This window comes from Periplaneta americana, chromosome 9 (assembly GCF_040183065.1).
Source record: "Periplaneta americana isolate PAMFEO1 chromosome 9, P.americana_PAMFEO1_priV1, whole genome shotgun sequence".
NCBI lineage: Eukaryota > Metazoa > Arthropoda > Insecta > Blattodea > Blattidae > Periplaneta > Periplaneta americana.
In genome coordinates, this window is record NC_091125.1 from 177,149,695 (window position 1) to 177,172,830 (window position 23,136).

Genomic DNA, 23,136 nt, shown 5'->3' on the forward strand with positions numbered 1-23,136 from the left:
TGCGGCTCCCACTGTCGCTGACGTCATGGCCACGCCCGCGTGGGAACTGTCCCAGTTCAGCGACCTAAAAGGGATGTTCCCTATGTTGAAGTGTAGATTGACTTATTTTGCAAGAGTACACTCAACCTTAATGTCTGTTACAGATGGCAGCATTGCTGCTGCCCAGCCTGATAACAGCGGCACAGATTCCTGAGCTGGACGGCACGGGTGAGTATACGCTTTTCGCAATGCAATATGCAATCATTTGCAGGTATATCAAAACATTCACTAACAGCAGGGCTCTGATATCAGTTACGGTTCTGCAAAACATTCACTAACAGCAGGGCTCTGATATCAGTTACGGTTCTGCAAAACATTCACTAACAGCAGGGCTCTGATATCAGTTACGGTTCTGCAAAACATTCACTAACAGCAGGCCTCTTAATTAATTTTGGCAGGATTGTGTGATGCTATTTCATAATTACTTCAGGAAGCATCGCATATTGTTACATGTTTGGGTATTAACATTTGGCAAAAAAACTAAGCAATCACAGAAATATTTAAAGTATTAGCACACGAATATATGGTGCACATTCATAATCAAAAGTACCAAAACAATGATGCATTCATTATTCATGAGAAAAGTTCGCTTTATTTTACAAGTTAAGATAATTTTAGTGTGGCCGCTCACATAAGAACTGTCCTCCAATGTGTGTAACTACATTTGCGGCAGAAGTATGTTGTAAAGCTTCTTCAACAGAAGAAGGAACAGGAGGAAGCATTTTACACAAGCCTGCCTGAACGGATCAATTTCAGAAAAACATATCAAAATTATTATTTTCTTTTAATTTCAGTCCTAATCAACTTTAAGGGTTTTGCATGTAAATCACCTGTTGCCATTCTTTTCAATGCTGTACGAACTTTTTGTTTAATGTATTACATAATTACGATGAAATGTTTTCATGGCCATGATACCCTGTTTCAACAACGTTTAAACGTTTCTGTTTCTCACGGTGTGTTTCACTGTAAACTTTCATGTCTTGTCCTATATTACTTTATAAAATGTTAACACTCAATTACATCTCTAAAATAATTTGTTTAAAATAAATTCGCTAACATTCTTTGGGCATGTTAATTACTTGAAATAAGGAAGTGTTGAATGCGCAGGCGCAGAGGTGGCGCAGGACGTGCGCGTGGACTGCAACAGCGACGAGATCTGGGTGGCAGTGCGCACGCGCTCCGGCGCCTTCGACGGCATGATCTACCCCAAGGGGCTGAGCAAGAACTCGAGCTGCATGGCGGAGTTCGTGCGCCAGCGGGGCCCCGTGCGCTACAGGCTGCCCCTGCGCTCCTGCAACACGATGAGCACGGAGCTGGCGGACGGCGCCGGCGTGGAGTACTTCAACACCATCGTGGTGCAGCCGCACCGCAAGCTGGTGACGAGCCAGGGCCGCGGCTTCCACGTGCGCTGCCGCTACGCCACGCGCGAGCGCGCCGTGAGCAACCGCCTGGACGTGGAGCTGCCCGACGCCACGCCCGTGGCCGCCACGGCGCCCATGCCCGCCTGCGCCATGCGCATCTTCTTCGACGGCGAGGTGGCCGAGCACGTCAAGATCGGCGACCCGCTGGTGCTCGTCGTCACCATCGACCGCCAGGAGGCCTTCGGCCTGCGCGTCACGGACTGCCTGGTGCGCGACGGCCTGGGCTGGGGCGAGCAGCGGCTCATCGACGAGGGCGGCTGCCCCGTGGACGGCGAGATCATGGGGCCCTTCCGCTACTCCGCCGACAAGACGGAGGCGCGCGTGCAGTTCCAGGCCCACAAGTTCCCCTACACGGCATCCGTGTACTACCAGTGCAACGTGCAGCTGTGCGTGCGGGCGCACGGCGGCTGCGACGACGTGGTCAGTTGCATTCACACTTCACAAGCTGAACTAAAGGGAGGGGCTACTCATCAATTAGCACTGGTCACCTTGATGAGTTAATGACTGAATTTGGTATAATTTCCCTCTATTCAATACCAAATTCCCTCTTTACCCTTTCCTATCCAGTCCTGACTGAACTCTTACTTTCTTTGACCCCAACGGCATTAGAGCATTCGAGGCCTAGGGGTTCATTTCCCTTTCCTTCCTCCTCTTTCTACTTTTCTGTTCCTAGTGCTGACCTGCTATGGCACTAAAATCGTCCTCCAGTGGCTTCAGGAGGGAAAACTGGTGATCAACAAGATCTCCCAGCTAGGTTCATCAAAATTTTACTTCCAAAGAATTAACTATAGCTATACAAAATTAAAAAACCAAGAAATCTCCTGGCCTCGACAACATTCATTCCGAATTTTTTAAACATCGGGGGGGAAAAGCCAAGTCTGTACTTTTATCCATTTTCAATTTATCATGGAACACAATTCCTGCACCTTGGAAAAAAGCAATCATTGTACCAATTCACAAAAAAGGGAAACCTGCTCATGATGTTAATAGTTATCGACCAATAGCACTGTTAAGCATGATAGCAAAAACCATGGAGTCCATGATCTCCAACAGATTAACTTCGTATTTAGAATCCCAAAATCTTTTATCACCAAGACAAGCCAGCTTTCAACAACTACACTCTACCAATGAACAAGTCATACGCCTCGGCCAAGAAATAAAAGACAGTTTTAACAAGAAAGAAGATACCTTGGCAATATTTATTGACTTTCAGTTAGCATATGACTCTGTTTGGAGAAATAAATTATTACTAAAACTCCAGAAATTAGGTATCTCCAGCAATATGTTCAGATGGATATCAGAATTCCTTAGTCAAATATTTCATTGCCACTAAATTCAATAACTCACTTTCTAGTTACAGACAAACATATCGAGGTCTACCTCAAGGCACTGTCCTCAGCACAGCTTTATTCAATATTTATATAAATGACTTACCCTCCCTATTAGAGGAATCAAACATGAAAACAGCACTATTTGCAGATGATATAGTTTTGTGGACTTCCGGGATCTTACAGACATAGAGACAAAATTCAAAATTCTGCTCTTAAAGCTCTAAATTAACTACATGAATTACATCAAATTTGATGGCACTCAATTTAAACAAAAGTAACTACCAAATATTTTCACTCGGTAAAAAAGAATGAGAATTCAATATCCAATACAATGGCCAACACCTTCCTAGGACTTATGAACCCAAATATCTTGGAGTTATTTTGATAGTAAGTTAACATGGAGCAACCATTTGAAATACGTTTCTGAAAAAGCTCGTAAAAGATTCTGCCTTCTAAAAAGACTAGCAGGAAAGAAATGGGGATACTCTAGGAATACAAAATGTTTATACAGCCAGTGCTGACATACTGCGGAGAAATTTTAATTACTTCACCTTTCATAAACGACATAGAATATGTTCAAAACCAAGCTCTCAGGCTCATTACTGGTGGAATCAAAACAACTCCAATAGATTCTATGAGATTCCTCACTAATATTAACAGCATCAAAATGATTATAGAAGAAAAAGCACTGATTCAATATGAAAAACTTATCAGATTACCAGGAAACAATTGGCATTCATACAGTCCTCTCTGTAGATTGAAAACTCAAAAAAAAAAGTTTCATATCCATTGTTCAAGAATTAAAGCAGAAAATCAATATCCCGAATTTAAAAGAAAGCTTACAAATTAAACCAAACCCTTTAACTCTATTAAATATAGAGTATAATCTAAATTTAACAGGAGAAATACTGAAATCAGAAGTAAACAGTGAAATAATGAAACAATTGTCTTTAGAGGCAATTAATTTTAGGTACCCTCCACAAAACTGACTTCATTTATACACAGACGGATCCTTGATCTCCAGAGAACAAGGTGCCGGTGCAGGTGTTACGTGCTGTCTCTTCTCACTTTATAGATCTCTTGGATATGGAACAACAAGTTTTGATGGTGAAATAATTGCAATAAGTGAAAGTCTCAGGAATCTTCTATGCCACATCAATAAATTTAAGAATGCAGTTATATTGTCAGACTCCAAAGCAGCTATTCTATCAATAGTCTCTAAACACACACCTTCATCTCAAACAGCAGAAATAACTAAAATGCTCTCTCAATTAATATCACTCGATAAAAGAATTGTATTCCACTGGATACCATCCCATTGTGGAATTCTGGGAAATGAGAATGTGGATGCTTTAGCAAAGAAGGGCAGCACTGCTGCTTACAGACCTGTTACTAAATCTACATATTACTCTGTGAAAAGATTTATTAAATCTACATACTTAAACAAACAAAATTTGATAATACAATCTCAAGGGAAAAAATGGAACTCTCTGCATCATAATCCACAGTTAATTCCCGATTTACCACGAAAATCGTCTGTAGCTGCATTTAGATTGGCATCAGGCCATGACTGTTTGGCCAAGCATCTGCATAGAATTGGAATATATCAGTCCCCTAACTGCCCATTGTGCAACTCAAACCAAGAAATGGATTCGGAACACCTCAAAATCTGTGCTTGAGTGGCTGGTCATGATAATATCTTTGAAAAATATTGGAGTGCAAGAGGTCAAATGACTTTATTGTCAAACGCCTGGCATTAGAAAACAACATATTTACTGAACACGTGCAGGCTGTTGTAAGCGGAACTTATACAATAAGGGAGGCCCAAATTTTACTTCTTATCTCTACATATGAGCCAGAACCTCAATCAGAGGTGCGTACGACACTGGCCGACGTATTTCGAGGTGTGGTTGTGGTGGGAGACATCTGGCAGATCTAACGAAAATCATAACACACGGGAATTCCCAGAAGAGTGCAAGATGGCGAGTGAATACGAGAGCCTTTAGTGAGGAGGAGAGACTTGTGGCTTCACATATCGGAGAAACTATGACTAACAATAAGCAATCTTGTCGAAATCCCTGCCTGTTAATTCATTGACAGTCACAAAGCGAAAACATTTCATTCTCTTCCACTTCAACAAGCTAGCTCTGCTTATCAATACCAGCCCTGAAACCTGCATATGTTACTCATGGTTTTTCCGGTATGTGACCGCTCATGGATAAATCTCACCCTCAGCTCTCTTCACTGCGCATGCGCGATATGTGACATGGTTAGTGGTTTAGTTGATGGGATATCTTAGTGACGCAAGGCCAAGGATCTTAAATCATTGAAATCTTTTCACACATTCCTCGGCCTTACGTCACTTAACCTAGATATCCCCTTAACTAACCTCGTCACATACCGCGCAGCCGCAGTGAAGAGAGCCGAGGGTGACGTGCAATCACAAATAAGCCACAAGTTTCTCCACCACACTAAAAACTCTCATATTCACCTCACCATCTTGCAGTGTTGGAATGGCTGTGTGTTATGGCTTCTCTCAGGTGCACCATATTTCTCGCACCGTGATCACACCTCGAAATACGTCCGCCAATCAGTGTTGCCAATTTTGTGATTTTGTCACCAAAATCTGGCATTTTTGGGAAGCCATTTGGTGTTAAAAATGTCATTTAGCGATATGCCAAAATTGTGTCGTTTTTTAAAGTAAAACTGGTGATAAATCTGGGCCTTTGGACGCACAAAATTGATTGGGTAAAGGTTGGCAGCACTCATAATGTGTAGTGTCTCCCTCACAATGACTGCTCGCAGAGTAGGAGTTAACACACAGTCTGTTCTGTTTCATTAGCAGCTCGCTTTGTTAATAAATTGCCAGAAATGGCCTTTTAAACATTTTACGCTACTTTGTAAGAGAAGTGCACCACTGAACGCCTCACTGTAACAGCAGAATCATGTTAGTTGGATATTAATATATTATAAGCCAAAGTGTCTGCGTATCGAGGCTCAACGGGTGCAAATCCCTTTTTTCGAACGTGCTTAATCATTTCTAAATCTTCCATATTCAAATGCCAATGTTGAACATGTATCCAGTGTAATGAATTTGACCAAATCTAAATTACCAGATAGAATGAAAATTGAAACCCTTCGTGTTATTATGTGTAGGCTATTAAATTGGACTTGCAAATAACCAATAAATGCTGTTAAATTGATACCGTACAGTCAAAATAATTTCCTGTATCACTAGAACACTACATTTCAGGTATACCACCCGCCATTTTAATGTGGGTTAACTCCTTTATTGTTCAGTATCTAACACTAGAATGTAGTTGGAATAAAAGGCTGTGAATATTGCGTAGTTATTTTTGGTTACAAATACCATCTGATGGAGATGGTGAAGATACTAACACAGAGTACAATATACACATTGTCTCAGTTTTCATAAAAGTGCGGGTTAGCTCCTCTGTTTCCCCCGATCCCTTCATTTAATAAAAGTGGATCAAAAAGTTTTGCCAGGATTACAGTACGAGAATCTGCAGTGTTCTCTGGTAGCCATGTTACTTCATTTTCTTGATTAGAAATTCCTTGTATTGTTTGTTAGTCTTGTTGTGCCATTAAAAATCTTTCATGATTATGTCCATTGTTACAGTGATCATGCAAAGTACAATTTATTCATAAAACATCAATGTCTGCAGCTCTGAAAATGATAGACATAACACAGAAATATTCGGTGTGTGATCGTAAAATTTCGTTTGAGTCATATTTCAAATAGAATACAATACAAAAGTGTTGTTACAGAAGTGTTGATACTAAAATATTATTGAGCACTTTTGAAACATCAATTTCATCCCAGTGATATTATGGAGAATATGTTTGCAAATTCAACTTTTCTCTAATATATGCAATGCAGTGAATGTACTCATGCTATTTTGAATGTACTGCATGACTGGGTGCCAACCTCCAAGCAGGCATGTCAACATGATGAGATATATCTTATATTTATTTCTCCATTTAAATTATTCACTTTTATTTACAGTTGTACTCTAAACATGTATATGTAATACGGAACATTTTTAAATGCTGTGAGATTGGCAATGATTTTTTGTTGGAACATAACCTGGCAGTAAGCTTCTTGTACTTGTAGCCCCCTGCCTGCGGCTCCACGGCAAGACGTCGCCGACGTGATGCTGACGGGGAGACTCCAGCCACGATCGAGGTGTACAGCGGACTGTATGTGAACGAGGCAACGGACGTGCGCGGCGACGTCAGTGATGATGTAGCCCGTGAGAAGGTAAACCTCTATCAATCTATAATTTGTCCTACTTCTTCATACGGGAAGAAATGGATTCCAAGACTGGCAGAAATTCACGATTCCAGCATCTTGGTACCGAGGGGCTGGTGCCAGGCATTATGCACGTCAAATACTTTATAATTATTTTACTAAAATTAATAGTCTTTATTCGAAACCAAAAAATGCACCATGGTTATTTATTCTAAATAATTCTAACATTTTCTATTTTTATTGTTATATTATTTATTTAAACAAACTTCTCCTAAAATAGGGATTACCCTGAAGGACAAAGTATTAGTAAATTGTTGAAACCTCTCTGATGTTCTCTTAAACGACGATCTAAAACTCATTGATGATAATGATAAACTGATAATGTAGTTAGTATCAACGATGCTGAATTTTTCTACCTTTTGTTGTTGATGTTTGTAAGCCTTGCCACACTAGACACAAGAGAGAGGGCGAGAGCACATGTCTGTTGTGCATCAGTGAATCACTGAAAACTACCTAATTTAAAAAATACGAAAAGATTAGAAAATATTACACTATACATACAGAAATTTTATGCAATATTAATTCTTGTATTATACTCAAACTTTAGACTGTATAAATTCTTACTTTTGATATTAGTCCAACAAAATAAGCAATCAACTGGAATAACATTCCGAACCCAATAAAGGAACTGAATTGTTGTGAAACACATTAAATGTGTCATCACAACATTCAAACAAAGCTACATTGAAGTAGTTCAGATTTATACCTTCACTTGAAAATTTAAAAAAAAAAGATTACAATAATTTACATGAGAGAGAAAGTGGCATAAATATACTCTCCTCTATTACTGCCGTTGCAGCAACCCGTTCATATTCTGCAGACGACACAAACTACATGCAATGCTATCCGTCATTGGTAATACAAGGAAATAAAATAGATGTCACTGATATTCTCTGTTTACAGAATTACAGATGTTTAAAATGTTCTCTGACATCCACACTTTTCTGATCTCTCTTTAAAAATACAGAAATTAGTGTGAGAATAAAAAATAAAACCTCCAAGAATTCAAGGAAAACAACACAAGGAGTGAAGCAAGACTGTCCACTATCCCCACTATTATTTAATTTATATGTAGATGAGTTGACCACGGAATGGAAAGAACAATTGAACACACATTATTTGCTAAATGATACAACCTTAGACACATTACTGTTTGCAGATGACCAAATCGTAGTTGCCGACTCGGAAGATAATATGCAAAGAGCAATATACAAATTAGAAAAACTTTCGAAAACATATAATTTGATAATTTCAACAAAAAAACCAAGGTTTTAGCATTCTCTGGGTCAAATTCCATCAGATCAAAAATAGTTGTAGATAATCATATATTAGAACAAGTTAACTCTTTTGATTGTTTAGGTTGCAACCTCTCTCACATTTCCCCTAGGGATTTTGACAATAAAATGGCTAAATATCAGCAACTCATAAGCACTACTAAAAGAACACTGTTCAAGAAGGTTAGGATTGAGACTGTTTTAAAATTTTACAAAACACTAATCGTACCAACACTATTATATGGTTCTGAAACATGGACACTCACCTCACAGCAGATCAGAAGACTAGAAGCAGCAGAGATGCTACTCTTAAGCCACTAGCAGGTTATACACTTCTTGATCACCAAAGAAGCGAAGACATTCACAACATATTAAAAATACAAAACATAACTACAATTTTAGATACACACAGAAGAAGTGGGTACGACCATATGGTCAGAATGCCTCCAGAAAGAATACCACAAAATATCCTAAACTACACACCAAGAGGAAGGAGAAACATCGGCAGACCAAAGAAGCGTTGCAGGACCAGCTGAATCCAGGAGATGGAACAGGCCCAACGGCCTAATCCGAAGAGCATTTGATGATGATGATGATGATGATGATGATGATAATTTAATACAATAGGCCTAAATTATTATAATTATTATTATTATTATTATTATTATTATTATCATTATTATTATTATTATTATTATTATTATTATTATTATTATTATTATTATTATTATTGAGATTCCAATTTAATGCATTTTGAAGTAAGATTTATTTGATTGATTAGTAATATTCAACATAATAAAGTCCTTTTAACTTTTTTAGGGTAAATAGTAGGTCTACATTTTCTTTATTCCTGTCCGTTTTTATTGTCATTTCGTTCGTCACAGTAACACTTGTATAGTATTTAATAATATATGAATATCAAGAAGATTGTTAGTTTCAACGACAATAATGTAATTATAGAGCATATGCTGTAGGCACTTTATTTCTTCAACTGCAGCAGGCAGGCCTTCGTATGCAACTTTATTGACAGAATTCAGTCCAGTTGTATTTGTTTTATAAATCGTATTGTGTGCTTATTACTTTATTATAGTAAGGATAAACAATAATTTCACAGTTTATTATATTGCTATGTATTATTAAGGGGCCGGATACTTCCATCTGTAGCTAGAAACTTAACAGTCCACAAGCTTGAGCTGCCACACGCAATGTTCTGTTCCTATGCTCTGCGCAACTACTGGTGTAGGCTTGGTTTGCACGATGTGGCGACGAAATTCCAGGCCCCTGACTTCGTCAGTAGTAGCCACAAATTGTGGACTGCTGCATCCAGCATCCAAGTGAAAATTGACCGCCACCACTTGTTTCCCCACATGTCTATACGATAGTGTGAAATGTTTTTGCTCATCCTCTCTGTACTGCCCATGAATTATTATATGCACCGCACAGTGTAGGACAAGCAACTCGCACTTTCTTCTTTTGTGCTTGTGAGTAACGACTCACATTCGAAATAGGCTGCACTCCGTCACAAATGACACCATGGTGACCACAGAATTGTCCACCCACCCTCAATACCAATTCCTTCCTTTGAAATGTTCACCATTTCATAAGAGCCACGTGTCTTCTTCATCTCTTTGGATGAAGTACATGGGCAGTCTTTCGGTATTATGTTTTTACGGATTGTCCCAGTGGCACCATAACCGCGGATCCTGAGATGAGCAAGTAGTTTCACTCCTGTGAAGAGGTACTCAAAATAAATTCAGAATGGTAGCAGCTTCAGTTCTTCTGGTAGCTCACCCAGCATCGATACCATCGGAGCAGCACATTTCCCAAAGTTTTCTTCATATTCGACATTGCCATTAAGGCTCTTTCCTGGGTAGACATCAAAATTTATCAAATACCTGGCTGACGTATTTAGGCACGAGATTTTGTGGCCAAACCGGATGGGTTTTCTGCGGATAAATTGTTTGCAGCTGTGGCATCCATAATATTCCACAATGCACTCATCGGAAGTAACAATGGTTGGAACAATTCCACGAATCGACTCTTCAAGTCGTTCATTATTGGACGACGTATGCACAATTTATCATTATTGCTGTCGACGCAATGAATGAAACGACAGATTTCCAAAAAACGATCTCGTCTCATGACGTTCACAACTAGTTCATTGGCACATCACCTCCGGCTTCCCAATATGATCTCTTGCTGGGACCAGTGTTGTATCCGGAAAGATGTAGTATGGCGCAGGAATATCTTCACCTCCTCAGAAGCTATCTTGGGGTCCATGCAGTTCTTGAATAATGCATAGTTCTGTTAGCAAATTTATAAGTTCATCATTTACAATCATCTCAAAGGATGCAGTACCGTGACTTGCATACACATGGAAGCTGCAGAAATCCAGGAGCACAGAGGGGCTTTCGTAGCAGACTCCATCAGAACTGGATTATGTGTAGCTGAATCGATAGATGGCACCAATAGTGAATCACAATACTTAGAGGAATGCGGGCCTGCAACAATCACCCCTATCTAAAGGAGGTCACTGAGCCTCAGGCTGCAGGGCTCTCCTCAGAACTTGAGACTGAGTACTGTGATGCTGCATTCCGACATGTTGATACAAGTACACGATGTGTTCAATCTCTGACAACAAACGTGTTGTTCATGTTGTGCGTGTGAAACAGTTTATTCCTGCAGATTCTGTTCATATTTACTATGCATGTACACTTCAGTTTATCCAGGAATTATGTAAATGGAATATAATAATTATTTCTAGTAAAAAATTAATAGGTTTTATATCAAGTCAAATACAATGGCATTTTATTGCAGATCAAATCTGGTGATTTGTTTATGGCGTAATTAAACTGACAAATTATTAAATGATGAATCTGTATGAAGGAAAAAAGTTATGCTCACAGAAATTACTGTCTACAAAATTACTAGTCACACACTCTGCCCAACCACAGGGCTGCAGCCCTTCTTATGAGTGGGTACATTTCAGAAGCACGTAACTTTACAAGATTACCTTCTTATTTACAGCACTGCTGATTATTTTAAAAGAAAGGAATATGCTGACAATCTTATTTTATATCTATTACTTGGATTTCATTACATATATGTACTCAAACTGTACAGTTTATAAATTAAGTACCAATTGTAAAGAATGCTGTTTGTGTACAATAAAATAAACGAAGTTATCTTCTTAGTAAAGTACTGCACTACCTTTAGGTATGTCTTTTCCGTGACAGTTCAAGAAAATAAACTATAAATAGGTATATCATTTGCAATGGGATAGAAAATGACGTAAAATATACAATGGGTCAGCCTCATCCTTTACTATCCCTTGTAACTGTGTTGCAGACACCAGAGGACCCCAACAGCATCTGCATCTCGCAGCGCAACTTTGCCATCGGCATCGCCGTTGCGGGGCTGGTGCTCATGCTGGCCGTCATCGCTGCCATTCTCATCCTGCTGGCACGCCGCCGGCATCGCAAGGGAGCATCCACCACCGGCAGCTCCATCTACAGCGGGCCTTACACCAACACAGCGTACAGCCACAGCAGCTGAACGTGCCATAGGAGACTCGACTGACTCCCGGGTGGTGGTGGGAACAGCGCAGGCACTGCTTCACCGCCCCATCGAGACTGCATGGGGCCTTGGAGCTCTGCCCCGCAACGGCAGGCGCATGTACATAGCAAATTGACCTTCCAGTGCAGCATCATTCCTCACATAAACATTTTCCTTCAACTGATAGCTTAATGAATCAAGAAAGCAAACAACTTTGTGCACAATGTTTTAAAATGGACTGACAATTTATCGAGACAGAATTTGATGCCTACAGTATTTTATTATTTACGATTATTCAATAACTTTTCAGGGAAGACAGCTCAAAGCAACAAATGCATTGAGTGTTTGAGGACATTAAACAAACAATTTGACGTATCAGTTTACTCTAATTCTCTTACTGTACTTTTAAAGTAACCATCTTTTTCTTTGTATCTATTTAAATTCAAAGCAATTAAGTATGTTTCATTATCTGTACACATCATTTACGTAATATTCAACTCGTCACTCAGTTTCCTATCCTATTTGGTTCTTCCTAGACATGATTATGTAACTCCTAAGGTAAATCTGGGCAATGCGAACCTTGTTAATCTGTCATATTCATTAACTCTAAGCAGCAGTAATCCTAACACTACGATGTAAGACGCACTATGGATTTCTTTAACACAACGTGATACTGCACAATTATAACTTCTAGGCATCTATTTGCTTTCCTAGTTAACTATTGACTGGACATGGTAACAGATTATTTTCAGTTTCAAAACAAAGTTTTAAATGTGTTCTAACAAGAAGTGTTGGTGCATAATGCAGCATGTGTTCACTTTCTAAAAGAATAAATGAACCACAATTTACATATTGAAAAGGAAACTTTGCCATCAGAAGTAGTTGAGATGCACTGTAATTGGGATTTATGACTGATAAAGAAACATCAAATTTGTTCATAACCTATTACAGTGAAGATGAAAATAGACGCAATAATGAATATGGACAACCCAGAGTTCCTTCAGGTGTCTTTTGTTTTGTATTACAACTTTTAATAACGTAATATTAGCTTTCATTAAGTTTCTTATTAACAATAAAAAGTTTTGTAATCTAAAGAAATTGCATGGGTATATTTCTTTATACATGGGTTGTAAATAAAGTATTGGCAACACTGCCATGCGATACGAGACAACTGGTGATCGTAGTTGGAGATATTGTCGATGTATTGAATGATAAAACCGGTTGCTATGACAACAGATGTTATTGTGCGTGGTTAAATGTAGAGGACTACTTTTAATTGCTCTTAAGCATGTTTACTAAACTTGAGCAGCGATCATGGATAAAAATCGAGGTAGCCCGTGGTAGAAATGCACGCCAATGTCATCAAGAGTTACTTGAAGCTTGTGTCTACGATGCACTACTGTATTGGAAGGTTGCAAGATGGGTTTCTGCATTTCGTACAAGTTGGATTGAGACGGCACATGTGGCTTGCACAGGTCGCCTGTCCATTTGTGACGACAAGTGGAGTTAGTGCGAGGTGTTCTTGCTGTTGACCATTGCTGGACTGCATGAGAATTATTCATCCAGGCTGGACTTCGTCATCAAATGGTGCGACACATCTGAAGAAAAACCTCCACATGAGAAAAATTGTAACACACTGGATTCCTCATAACCTGACGAAACACAGAAGTGGCACCGATATGCAATAGCTTAACTCCACCTACAGAGAGACCACAACAAAGAGGACGTATTCCTGCAACGTATTGTTACCATTGACGAGATGTGGGCATGGGCATACGAGCCTGAACCAAAGCGTCAGTCTAATGAATGGCACCACAAAGGCTCACCACATCCAAAAAAAAGTGTGATATGAACCCTCTAGGGTGAAAGTCATGCTGATAGTGAAGGCATTATCATTAGCCATGCCCGAGCACAACTCTGGATTGGCAGGCAAGCGCCTCAGCCGACTGAGCTACGCTGGTGGCTAGCAATGTGTTAACTATATTAGCATTTGATCAAATTCAACAACAAATTATTCAACCTACAGTCAACTCTCGGTAATTCCCGATGATTAATGCAGGAACTTCCACGAAATATCGAAAATCGCGAATTATCTGCAATAAATTTTTATTATTATTATTTAACGTCCAGTGAAAGTTACTCTGTTAGGTTTAATTACTAAAATACCCTTCAAAACTATTTGAAATGATACAAAACATTTTGAAAAATTATAATATTATATAATACTGCAGTGGCATAGAATCTTACAGCAAGAAACACAAGACTTACAAAATATTATAAGACATTTTAGTATAAGAAAAATGTTATCTTTGTTTCTTAGAGCATTATTCACTTTTTTAAATTTTAGACTGCAAATTTCTTATGAGGGAGAGAGTGAGTGTAAATCGAGTAAAAATGGAAAAGACAATGTCACTTCACTCAAAAAAGAAAAAGAAAAAAAAAAGTCGTGACTTACCAGTAAAGCGAATAATGAGTTCCCTTGTATTCATAATTTCAGAGTTACTGAATTGCAGAGACATCAATTAATACTGGTGGTCAGTGAAGGAAGTGCACTTTCACCCCTCTTATTCAACAAGAGAATTGAAGCCTACAAGACTGTTTTATACTCATAAACCGAAATACATACTTAGATTCACCAGATAACTGGAAACTGGCAGTTCAGAATATCATAGTATCAGTTGCAGGCTGTAGCACCAGAAGGTTTGGTCTTCAATGTGAGCAATATATCTTGTTATGATTACATATCCACACAAAGTTTTATTCGCTGTTGCACCGTACACAATTGTTTGCATCATTACTGCGAATTAAATTGTGATGTATACAAAATTGCAGAGCTTCATTTTCATCGCATGTTTCCAACGTAAGTTTTCTGTTATTAAAAATCACAAGTTCAGCCATTTTTGCTTCTTGGAAATTCAGAAATGACCATTTCTTTATAAAAGTTGAATGTTGCACGTAACAATGACAGTGAAGAATATATATTCCTTAAAATTGGTAAATTTCAAATTATTTCTCATTCTGAACACATTAATTTCATCGTTTTTCGGTGCAAGGAATATTCTAGAAGTATTTTTCTGCATTTTTATTGCCAATGAAGTAACAGACCGTCTTCTCTAAACATATGAGAAAGTTCCAAATTCAGTTTGGCAAGACTGTCAAGGCGTGTGTACAGTAAGCAGATGCTGAAGCTGGAGCTGGGTCGAATCCTGCCACTTCCAAGGTAAGAAAATTAATATAAAATGAAATTAGAGTTGAAAATAAATGATAAATTGAGGGACAGATACTTACTTACTTATGGGTTTTAGAGAACCCGGAGGTTCATTGCCGCCCTCACATAAGCCCGCCATCAGTCCCTATCCTGAGCAAGATTAATCCATTCTCTATCATCATATCCCACCTCCCTCAAATCCATTTTTATATTATCCTCCCATCTATGTCTCGGCCTCCTCAAAGGTCTTTTTTTCCTCTGGCCTCCCAACTAACACTCTATATGCATTTCTGGATTCGCCCATTTGTGCTACATGCCCTGTCCATCTCAAACGTCTGGATTTAATGTCCCTAATTATGTCAGGTGAAGAATACAATGCGTGCAGTTCTGTGTTGTGTAACTTTCTCCATTCTCCTGTAACTTCATCCCTTTTAGCTCCAAATATTTCCCTAAGCACCTTATTCTCGAACACGTTTAATCTGTTTTTCTCTCCAAGTTTCACAACCAGTAATACACGAGGGTTGGGGCATAAGTCACGGCAAAGGCAAGGCTTGGTATCACAAAATGTCATAGTGTGTGTCCGTCCACAACACTGCTTGTCTGTAATAGAACAGAGTAATGTTACATCAGTTGTCAGTGTAGCGCCGTGCAGGATGGTGTAACCTGTGTTGAACAAAGTTCGTACATCAAAATAGGCGTTCTCCGTGGGAGGAATGCCACAGAGAGTTGGTAGAAGCTGTCGGGAATAATGCCCTTCCATAGTGGACAGTCGCTGTGGGTAGCCATTTTGAGGGCCTTTAGAACGGGTATGTGAGCTGTGATGATATGGCAATGACCATAATAAACATGGGGAGCAAAATGTTGGCATGCTGTTAAATATCCGTACATTTCGTCCATTCCTTGTCCTTTCATCTGTATATTTCAAAAAAGTTATTTCATACCATGTTCATCCTCCTCTGAATTGCTAGCTATTGATGCTGCTCTTCAGTGTGTTACTCAAATTTCTGAAAAATCTATTTGCATACTTACCGACTCCAAGGGGCTATATTTAATATAATTAAATATGTACCAAACCTATATGCACATAGAATTATTCCGATTCAGAAACAACTAAGTGAACTAAAAGAACTCCGAAAGGAAATAACATTTCAATGGATACCTAGTCATTGTGGTATACCTGGAAACGAGAAAGTCGATAATATTGCAAAACAGGCAACATATTTGCAACCAAGACCTCTTCAAGTGATATCTCTAACCAGTGCTTTTGCTTCAGTAAAGTTTCATTTTATAAACCTTTGGATCAACAATTGGCTCTCTTCTGACAAAGGAAAAATTTTAGTCTGTACAAAAGAAACCAAATGACCTGGAAATGTACAAAAACTTGCCCAGACATGTTCAAACATTTTTAACAAGAGCCAGAACAGGTCACATTGTCACTCAATTGTACAGTTTCCCTGGAAAAGGATGAGACGATTGAATATTCCTAAGTCTCAGATGTAAAACACTGCGCATGATCGGACACCAGAGCACTGATACACAAGATAACGAATATTGAGTTACTTAAATTCAGGCTATTTGGTTTGTTACTAGCATCGTTCCGAAATTCACTTCAAAAACTGCAAAAAATATGATATTACGTAAATAAAAGATATATATATATATATATATATATATATATATATATATATATATAAATCGTGTAGTTAAATCGACAATGGACCTTCATGACTAGATCGACACTCCGCACAGAAAGGAACGCTTTCATGTCATTTCAATAGCTCAGACGGTAAGACTTCTGCGTGTTGTGTAGAAGAGTGCGAGTTCGATTCTTAGTCTACACAACGATTTTTTTTGTCTAAATAACGTTGAAATAGCTAAGTAACGTTGAAATATAGATTTACAAAGTCCTGAGATTAAGTGTTAATGATCGCAAACAATACAAATTACAAGTTATAAAATGTTAATCTAATGAATGCATTTATACACACATATACAATGTAAATGCATATTATATTAAAAACTAACAATTAAAATGAAATTAAAAAATATATGTAATAATAAACAAACTTTTACAAAGGTTTAGAGTCCTTGAGTCCTTAGGCTAAGTCATTTGTTGAGTAATTATTACAATATTTCATTAATAGCTTTACGTATGTGTAAGAAATGCACTTGCACAAAACAATTTTTGTTAAAAGTATGGCTTTGGATTATTTCATTCTCACCCCTTCAGTTGATTTTAACTATTTTATCTACGTGTTTGAAATAGTGTTTAATTTAATGTGCATTCAATTTTATTCATGTTATGACTGAATGAAAAAGCACTGTTGCAGTTATTGACTAATTACATATATTAATATTAATTATTAAATGCATCTGTTAAGTAACCAATTGCAGTATCTTTTGCAAAATCTTGAATGTTTAAGTTGTCAATAATATTTCTATACTATATACTATAATACGTTCAAAGAATTTGCAATAGATTTGGGAGCCTCTACTTTATAAACATTGGTTTTAATGAAAAAAATATTTTCTTTCTTAGGATATCTACAAGTTTAAATTTAATAATATTCCGAATTGGTTTAATTGTATTATCTGAATTTTGTACTTTCCTATTCAAATATATTCTATTTCCCTCTTTCATAATTTTTGATAAATTACACTGTACTTCTTGCAATATTTAAGAACATGAGGATCATTACATTGCAACACATTACATATAGATTCTTCTTTTTAATACATGAGATTTTGAAGTCCCTGCGTTATCTACATGTTTTTACTTTTGAATTTTTTCACAACATTGAGTGGAGAACATCCACTGAAGTGATTATGAAATTAAGTGAAAAATTCAATACATTTACTCTTAATATCAGTAGTACCAGTATCATATATGTTTTTTCAAGATTCATTTTGTAGACATAAATGTGAATAATCACTAGATACAACATTTACGATTCTTTCTTAGTTTTTAAATTAATATTTTGAAATTGTTCAGTAACATTGGAAACACTTAGGATTTGTTTATCATGTTCAGACAAACCATTGATTATATAGGTTCTGTCGAATAGGAATTCAGTCTAATTCTGTGTACAAAACATTTATCAATGGCTGTGCTAGTTCAGCTTGTATGCTATGGGAAAATTACTCTGCGACTAAGGTTTCCAGTTTCAAGGAGTGAATTTAATTTACTTTTACGGAAAAGTTCCGAGAGATAATCTATGTTTATGTCACTACAGATCACAAATTCCATATGAGATTTCTAAAGTCTTTTCTTTACAAATTCAATGTTGGCTATAAATATTAATAAATAATCTAAGAAATATGAATGATTGTAGTTAGAAGTCTGATTTACATTATAAAAAGCAAGAAGTTACATTCCTCGGCGAGATTCGAACTTTCGATGATGGTTTTGTCGTCCAACGCACAACCACGGACCTATTCAATGCTTATGTTAATAACCTACAATTTAGCTGTAGCAATGTGGTGTCATAACTTGGGGTTTGTTTACTTAATGTAATTAGATTTAATTTGATTAGTTTCGCAACAATTGAACTTCCTGTTATTTAGATATTTAATTTTGGGTTGATTTATTAACTCTTACTATGCAAGATGCCTGTTATTTCAATAATTCTATATCACGTTAAATAGTCATTGTCTACACTAAAGTATTATCGTCATCCCTCATTTCTCATCGTAATGGCGAACCGACGTGACATGAGACAGCGAGTTATAGCTCTAGTTGAGGCTGGATATGGGGCTAGATCTGCTGGCCGTTTGGTCGGTGTTCCTGGAAGTACAGCCGCGAGGTGGGTTCATCGTTACCAAAATTTAGGGGGGGTCGAAAATCGCCCTATTCCTGGGCGTTCGCGGATTTCTTCATTGGAAAAGGATGCTCTCTTATTCGAGACAGTTCGACAGGACCCCTTTCTGACTGCTAACGAAATAAGAGCAGCATCTAACTTTCCCGGCTCTTCACAGACTGTGATCAGCAGGTTGAGGAACTGCGGTATTAGGAGCCGGAGGGCTGCGCAAATGGAAATATTGGGGGAAGCACAAGCTGTCGACCATCTTGTCTTCGCTACCAATTGAGTGGATTTCGATTGGAGAAATGTAATTTTCTCCGACGAAACAACCATCTCGAGTGATTACGAAGGTCCTGTCCGTGTCTATCGTGAAGATGGTCTTCGACATGACCAGTGCTATGTGCACCGACGTGAAAGATCGGGGCGCTTTAGCATATCGTGTTGGGGGTGGATGTCTTATGATGGACCTGGCGTTATAGAACGCATCGATGGCCGGTTTAATGCCAGAACTTACGAGCACATTCTGGAAAATATATTCCTTCCCTCCGCCCGATAACGTTTTCCCGAAGGAACATTGCTGTTCCAGCAGGATAACCATCCCATGCACTATGCTGCAAGCATTCAAAGATGGTTTCAAAGGAGACCCGAGATCGAAATCATTAATTGGCCTCCGAAGTCACCTGATTTGAATGTCATCGAAAATTTATGGGCGGAATTGCAAAAGAGAAGGATAGCCACCTATGCCCACCGACGCCCTCAAAATCGAAACGAATTGTGGGATCAAGTTGTTGACACCTGGGAAGATCTCGCCGGGGATCAGAACTTATTCCACAATCTCGTGACATCCATGCCGGATCGACTTAGAGCTGTAATAGAAGCTGATGGCATGTGGACAAGATTTTAAGTTAACATGTCTCTTTTTGTTTCTTATGATTTTTGTTTGAGGAAGAATACTTTTAACTTCCAAGTAAGATTTATTTATTTATTTTTTGACGAGGTTCAGCCCACTTGTAAGACCCAGAAATTGGGCATAAATTATTCCATATTTTTCGACAAATTAGACAGTCGAGGAACTCTGAACATATCAATTACACCTCAATAAAAAAAAGTTTTACCCGGGATCGAACACGAGACAATCTTGGCCTTAAATGGCAGTCTTCTTCGTGATCCTTACTCTGGTCCTTGTCCTTGTTGTGGTCCTTGTAACAATTCTTGTACTATTTGTCATGTTATGTATCGTTACGTCGATATCGAGTGAACCGCGCTGTAGAACTTTAACTTCCGATGACCAAGAATCGTCTCATTCTTTTTCAGGGTAACTGTACATACACCGATTTCACATTTCTGATAATCCTACTTGTCTGTGGTGTAATAATCATGATGAAGATGTGGAACACATTCTTCTATACTGTCCATCTATAAACCACAAAGGAAGTAAATTAAAATCATCAGTACCAGTTGCAGAAGACACAGCCCTGCAGTATATATTGACTACACCGCAACTCTGGCTACTAGCAACAGGCATCTATAAAATGAACACTGATCAAAATACCCCTCATTTCTCGTGAAAAACAACAACTGAATAGACTACAGTGGACTATAGTGGACTTTATGTTGTCAGCAAAGAGCTGGATAGATTAAGAAGATCGATTGATTTTCCACCCATGCTCGAATTCTCAGAACAAAAAATAGTTGCCATGACTTATAACCCAATCCTTGTAAATTCTAACTTTCAGCTTTTTTTGAGGGCAGACTGGATGACAACAATCTTCTGAACCGAATAATAACACGCATTTTTCAAATTTATTCTGCATTTAATTTCCTCTCGAATGTCATTTATATTTGTCACTATTGCTCCAAGATATTTGCATTTTTCCACCTCTTCGTAGGATAAATTTCCAATTTTTATATTTCAATTTCGTACTATGTTCTGGTCACGAGACATAATCATATATTTTGTCTTTTCGGGATTTACTTCCAAACCTATCTCTTTACTTGGTTCAAATAAAATTTTCGTGTTTTCCCTAATCGTTTGCGGCTTTTCTCCTAACATATTCACGTCATCCGCATAGACAAGCAGCTGATTTAACCCATTCAATTCCAAACCCTCTCTGTTATCCTGGACTTTCCTAATGGCATATTCTAGAGCAAAGTTAAAAAGTAAAGGTGATAGTGCATCTCCCTGCTTTAGCCACAGTGAATTGGAAAAGCATGACAGAAACTGGCCTGCTGTACGTTTCACTGAGACACATTTTAATTAATCGAACTAGTTTCTTGGCAACATCAAATTCAAAACAATATTATATAAAACTTCTCAACATAGTCAATTGAGGGATAGATTGTAGCAGTAATCCCCGTAGAAGAATGAAGGAGAAGAGAGGAATAGACAAGAGGTGGTGCGAAATCATTTAAATTCTTTTCAGAAACACAAAAACGACTTCTATAATGAGTACCGGGTTAAAGGAAACTACCCTTGTGCAACCAAGATCACCGATAACAGCATATACAGAATTCCAGATCAATTTGTTTTGTACATGTTCAAAGGATCAGTAAAAGATCGATTATTTGAAGAGAATGTGACTAAATTATCTGCAGAAGAAGCCACATTGATCGCGTGAGGGAGGCTAGTGTGAACAAGGAAACAACAGAACTTTGAACAAAGGATTTGTGAGATCTGTGGATTAGGGAAGCATGACGCAATTCATGTAGGTACAAAATTTTCACTTGTAATTCATGTAAGAATGTAGGCCATTTAAAGAAAGTTTTCTGTCGAAACGCTTACAGGCCAACTGACAATAAGCAATATTGTGATAGAGAATTAGATATGCATTTCATTGGTATGAATAGTGATGAGTCCACACCTGTGGAGTAACGGTCAGCGCGTCTGGCTGCGAAACCAGGTGGCCCGGGTTCGAATCCCGGTCGGGGCAAGTTACCTGGTTGAGGTTTTTTCCGGGGTTTTCCCTCAACCCAATACGAGCAAATGCTGGGTAATTTTCGGTGTTGGACCCCGGATTCATTTCACCGGCATTATCACCTTCATTTCATTCAGACGCTAAATAACCTGAGATGTTGATACAGCGTCGTAAAATAACCCAATAAAATAAAATAAAAAATAGTGATGAAGCTATTTTCAATTTGGAGGATGGTCCAGACCTGTCATTTAAGGTAACTCTACAGTTTGATCTTACAAATATATTAGTTTGAAATAGACATTGGTCGTGCACCTTCAATTTTACCTATTACAACCTATAGCAAATATTTTTCGGATTCTGAAATTCTTCCTACAAATGACATTTATGATTTATTTTAAAAATAAAGAAGCCTCATTAGGTGTCGTGAAACTCACTGTCAAGAGTTTGGTTTATTGTCATTGTATATTGTACATTCAAATGATCCACTCCTACTAGGAAGGAAATGGTTTCATATTCTGGGTTTTAATATCTCAAATACATAATATGATACAAAAGTCAACAATGCAACTTGTAACGATAAGAAAGATCTTCTTAAGGCTACGAAGATTAAATTTCTAGATGTATTGCGACTAGAACCCAGTGAAAATGTTCAAACATACAGAATGGTGAGAAATGCCAACAAAACAGTTTTCAAGGTCAAATAGAATATTGTTCTTTGTTTAGTCAACTGTTCGAAGACAGGTCTGAATCTCTCAAGTGATACCAACAAGGCACCACTTATGAGGCGATGCTAGGTTGTTATAGCTATCCCCCTCTTAAATTCAATTCAATATGAGGCAACTAGGCCAGGAGATAATGGGGTAGGGTGGCCAGTTCCTTTCCCCCTGCATTGCATACGTCGCCCACTACTACATATTACACTAGTCAGACTTCAGATGTATACAAATAACTGTTTTTCCTCTGACACATATCGTCAAGTGAGATGTGCTGGCTGATATAGATGTACATATCAGCCAGAACTTCAGTCAGAGGTGTTACTGTCGGTTTTATAATGCTGTGTTTTTGAAAAATAAATTCACAGTGGCTTAAGTAGCGACGAGTTTCAAAATAGAAGTTAAATGATGTAACAATAGATTAGCACTCAACTTTCCACAACAAATGCTAATGATTTCGTTGCTATGTAGGATTTCCGTCAGTACAATGACTGGTACTAAAAGGACAACAAATGCCTGTACACTTGGCAGCCATTTCAACAGAATC

General features: G+C 38.1%; 1 protein-coding gene across 1 annotated transcript in view; it reads left to right on the forward strand.

The window, feature by feature from the left end:
* pio (piopio) overlaps positions 1 to 13,047 on the forward strand; it is a 29,884-nt gene extending 16,837 nt beyond the window's left edge. Inside the window, exons 2-5 of the mRNA XM_069836527.1 lie at positions 144 to 207; positions 1,147 to 1,880; positions 6,927 to 7,073; positions 11,747 to 13,047. Of these exons, the coding sequence (XP_069692628.1) occupies positions 144 to 207; positions 1,147 to 1,880; positions 6,927 to 7,073; positions 11,747 to 11,953 (1,152 nt within the window). The 3' untranslated portion in view covers positions 11,954 to 13,047. The remainder of the gene's footprint in view (positions 1 to 143; positions 208 to 1,146; positions 1,881 to 6,926; positions 7,074 to 11,746) is intronic.
* The last annotated feature ends 10,089 nt before the right edge of the window (positions 13,048 to 23,136 follow it).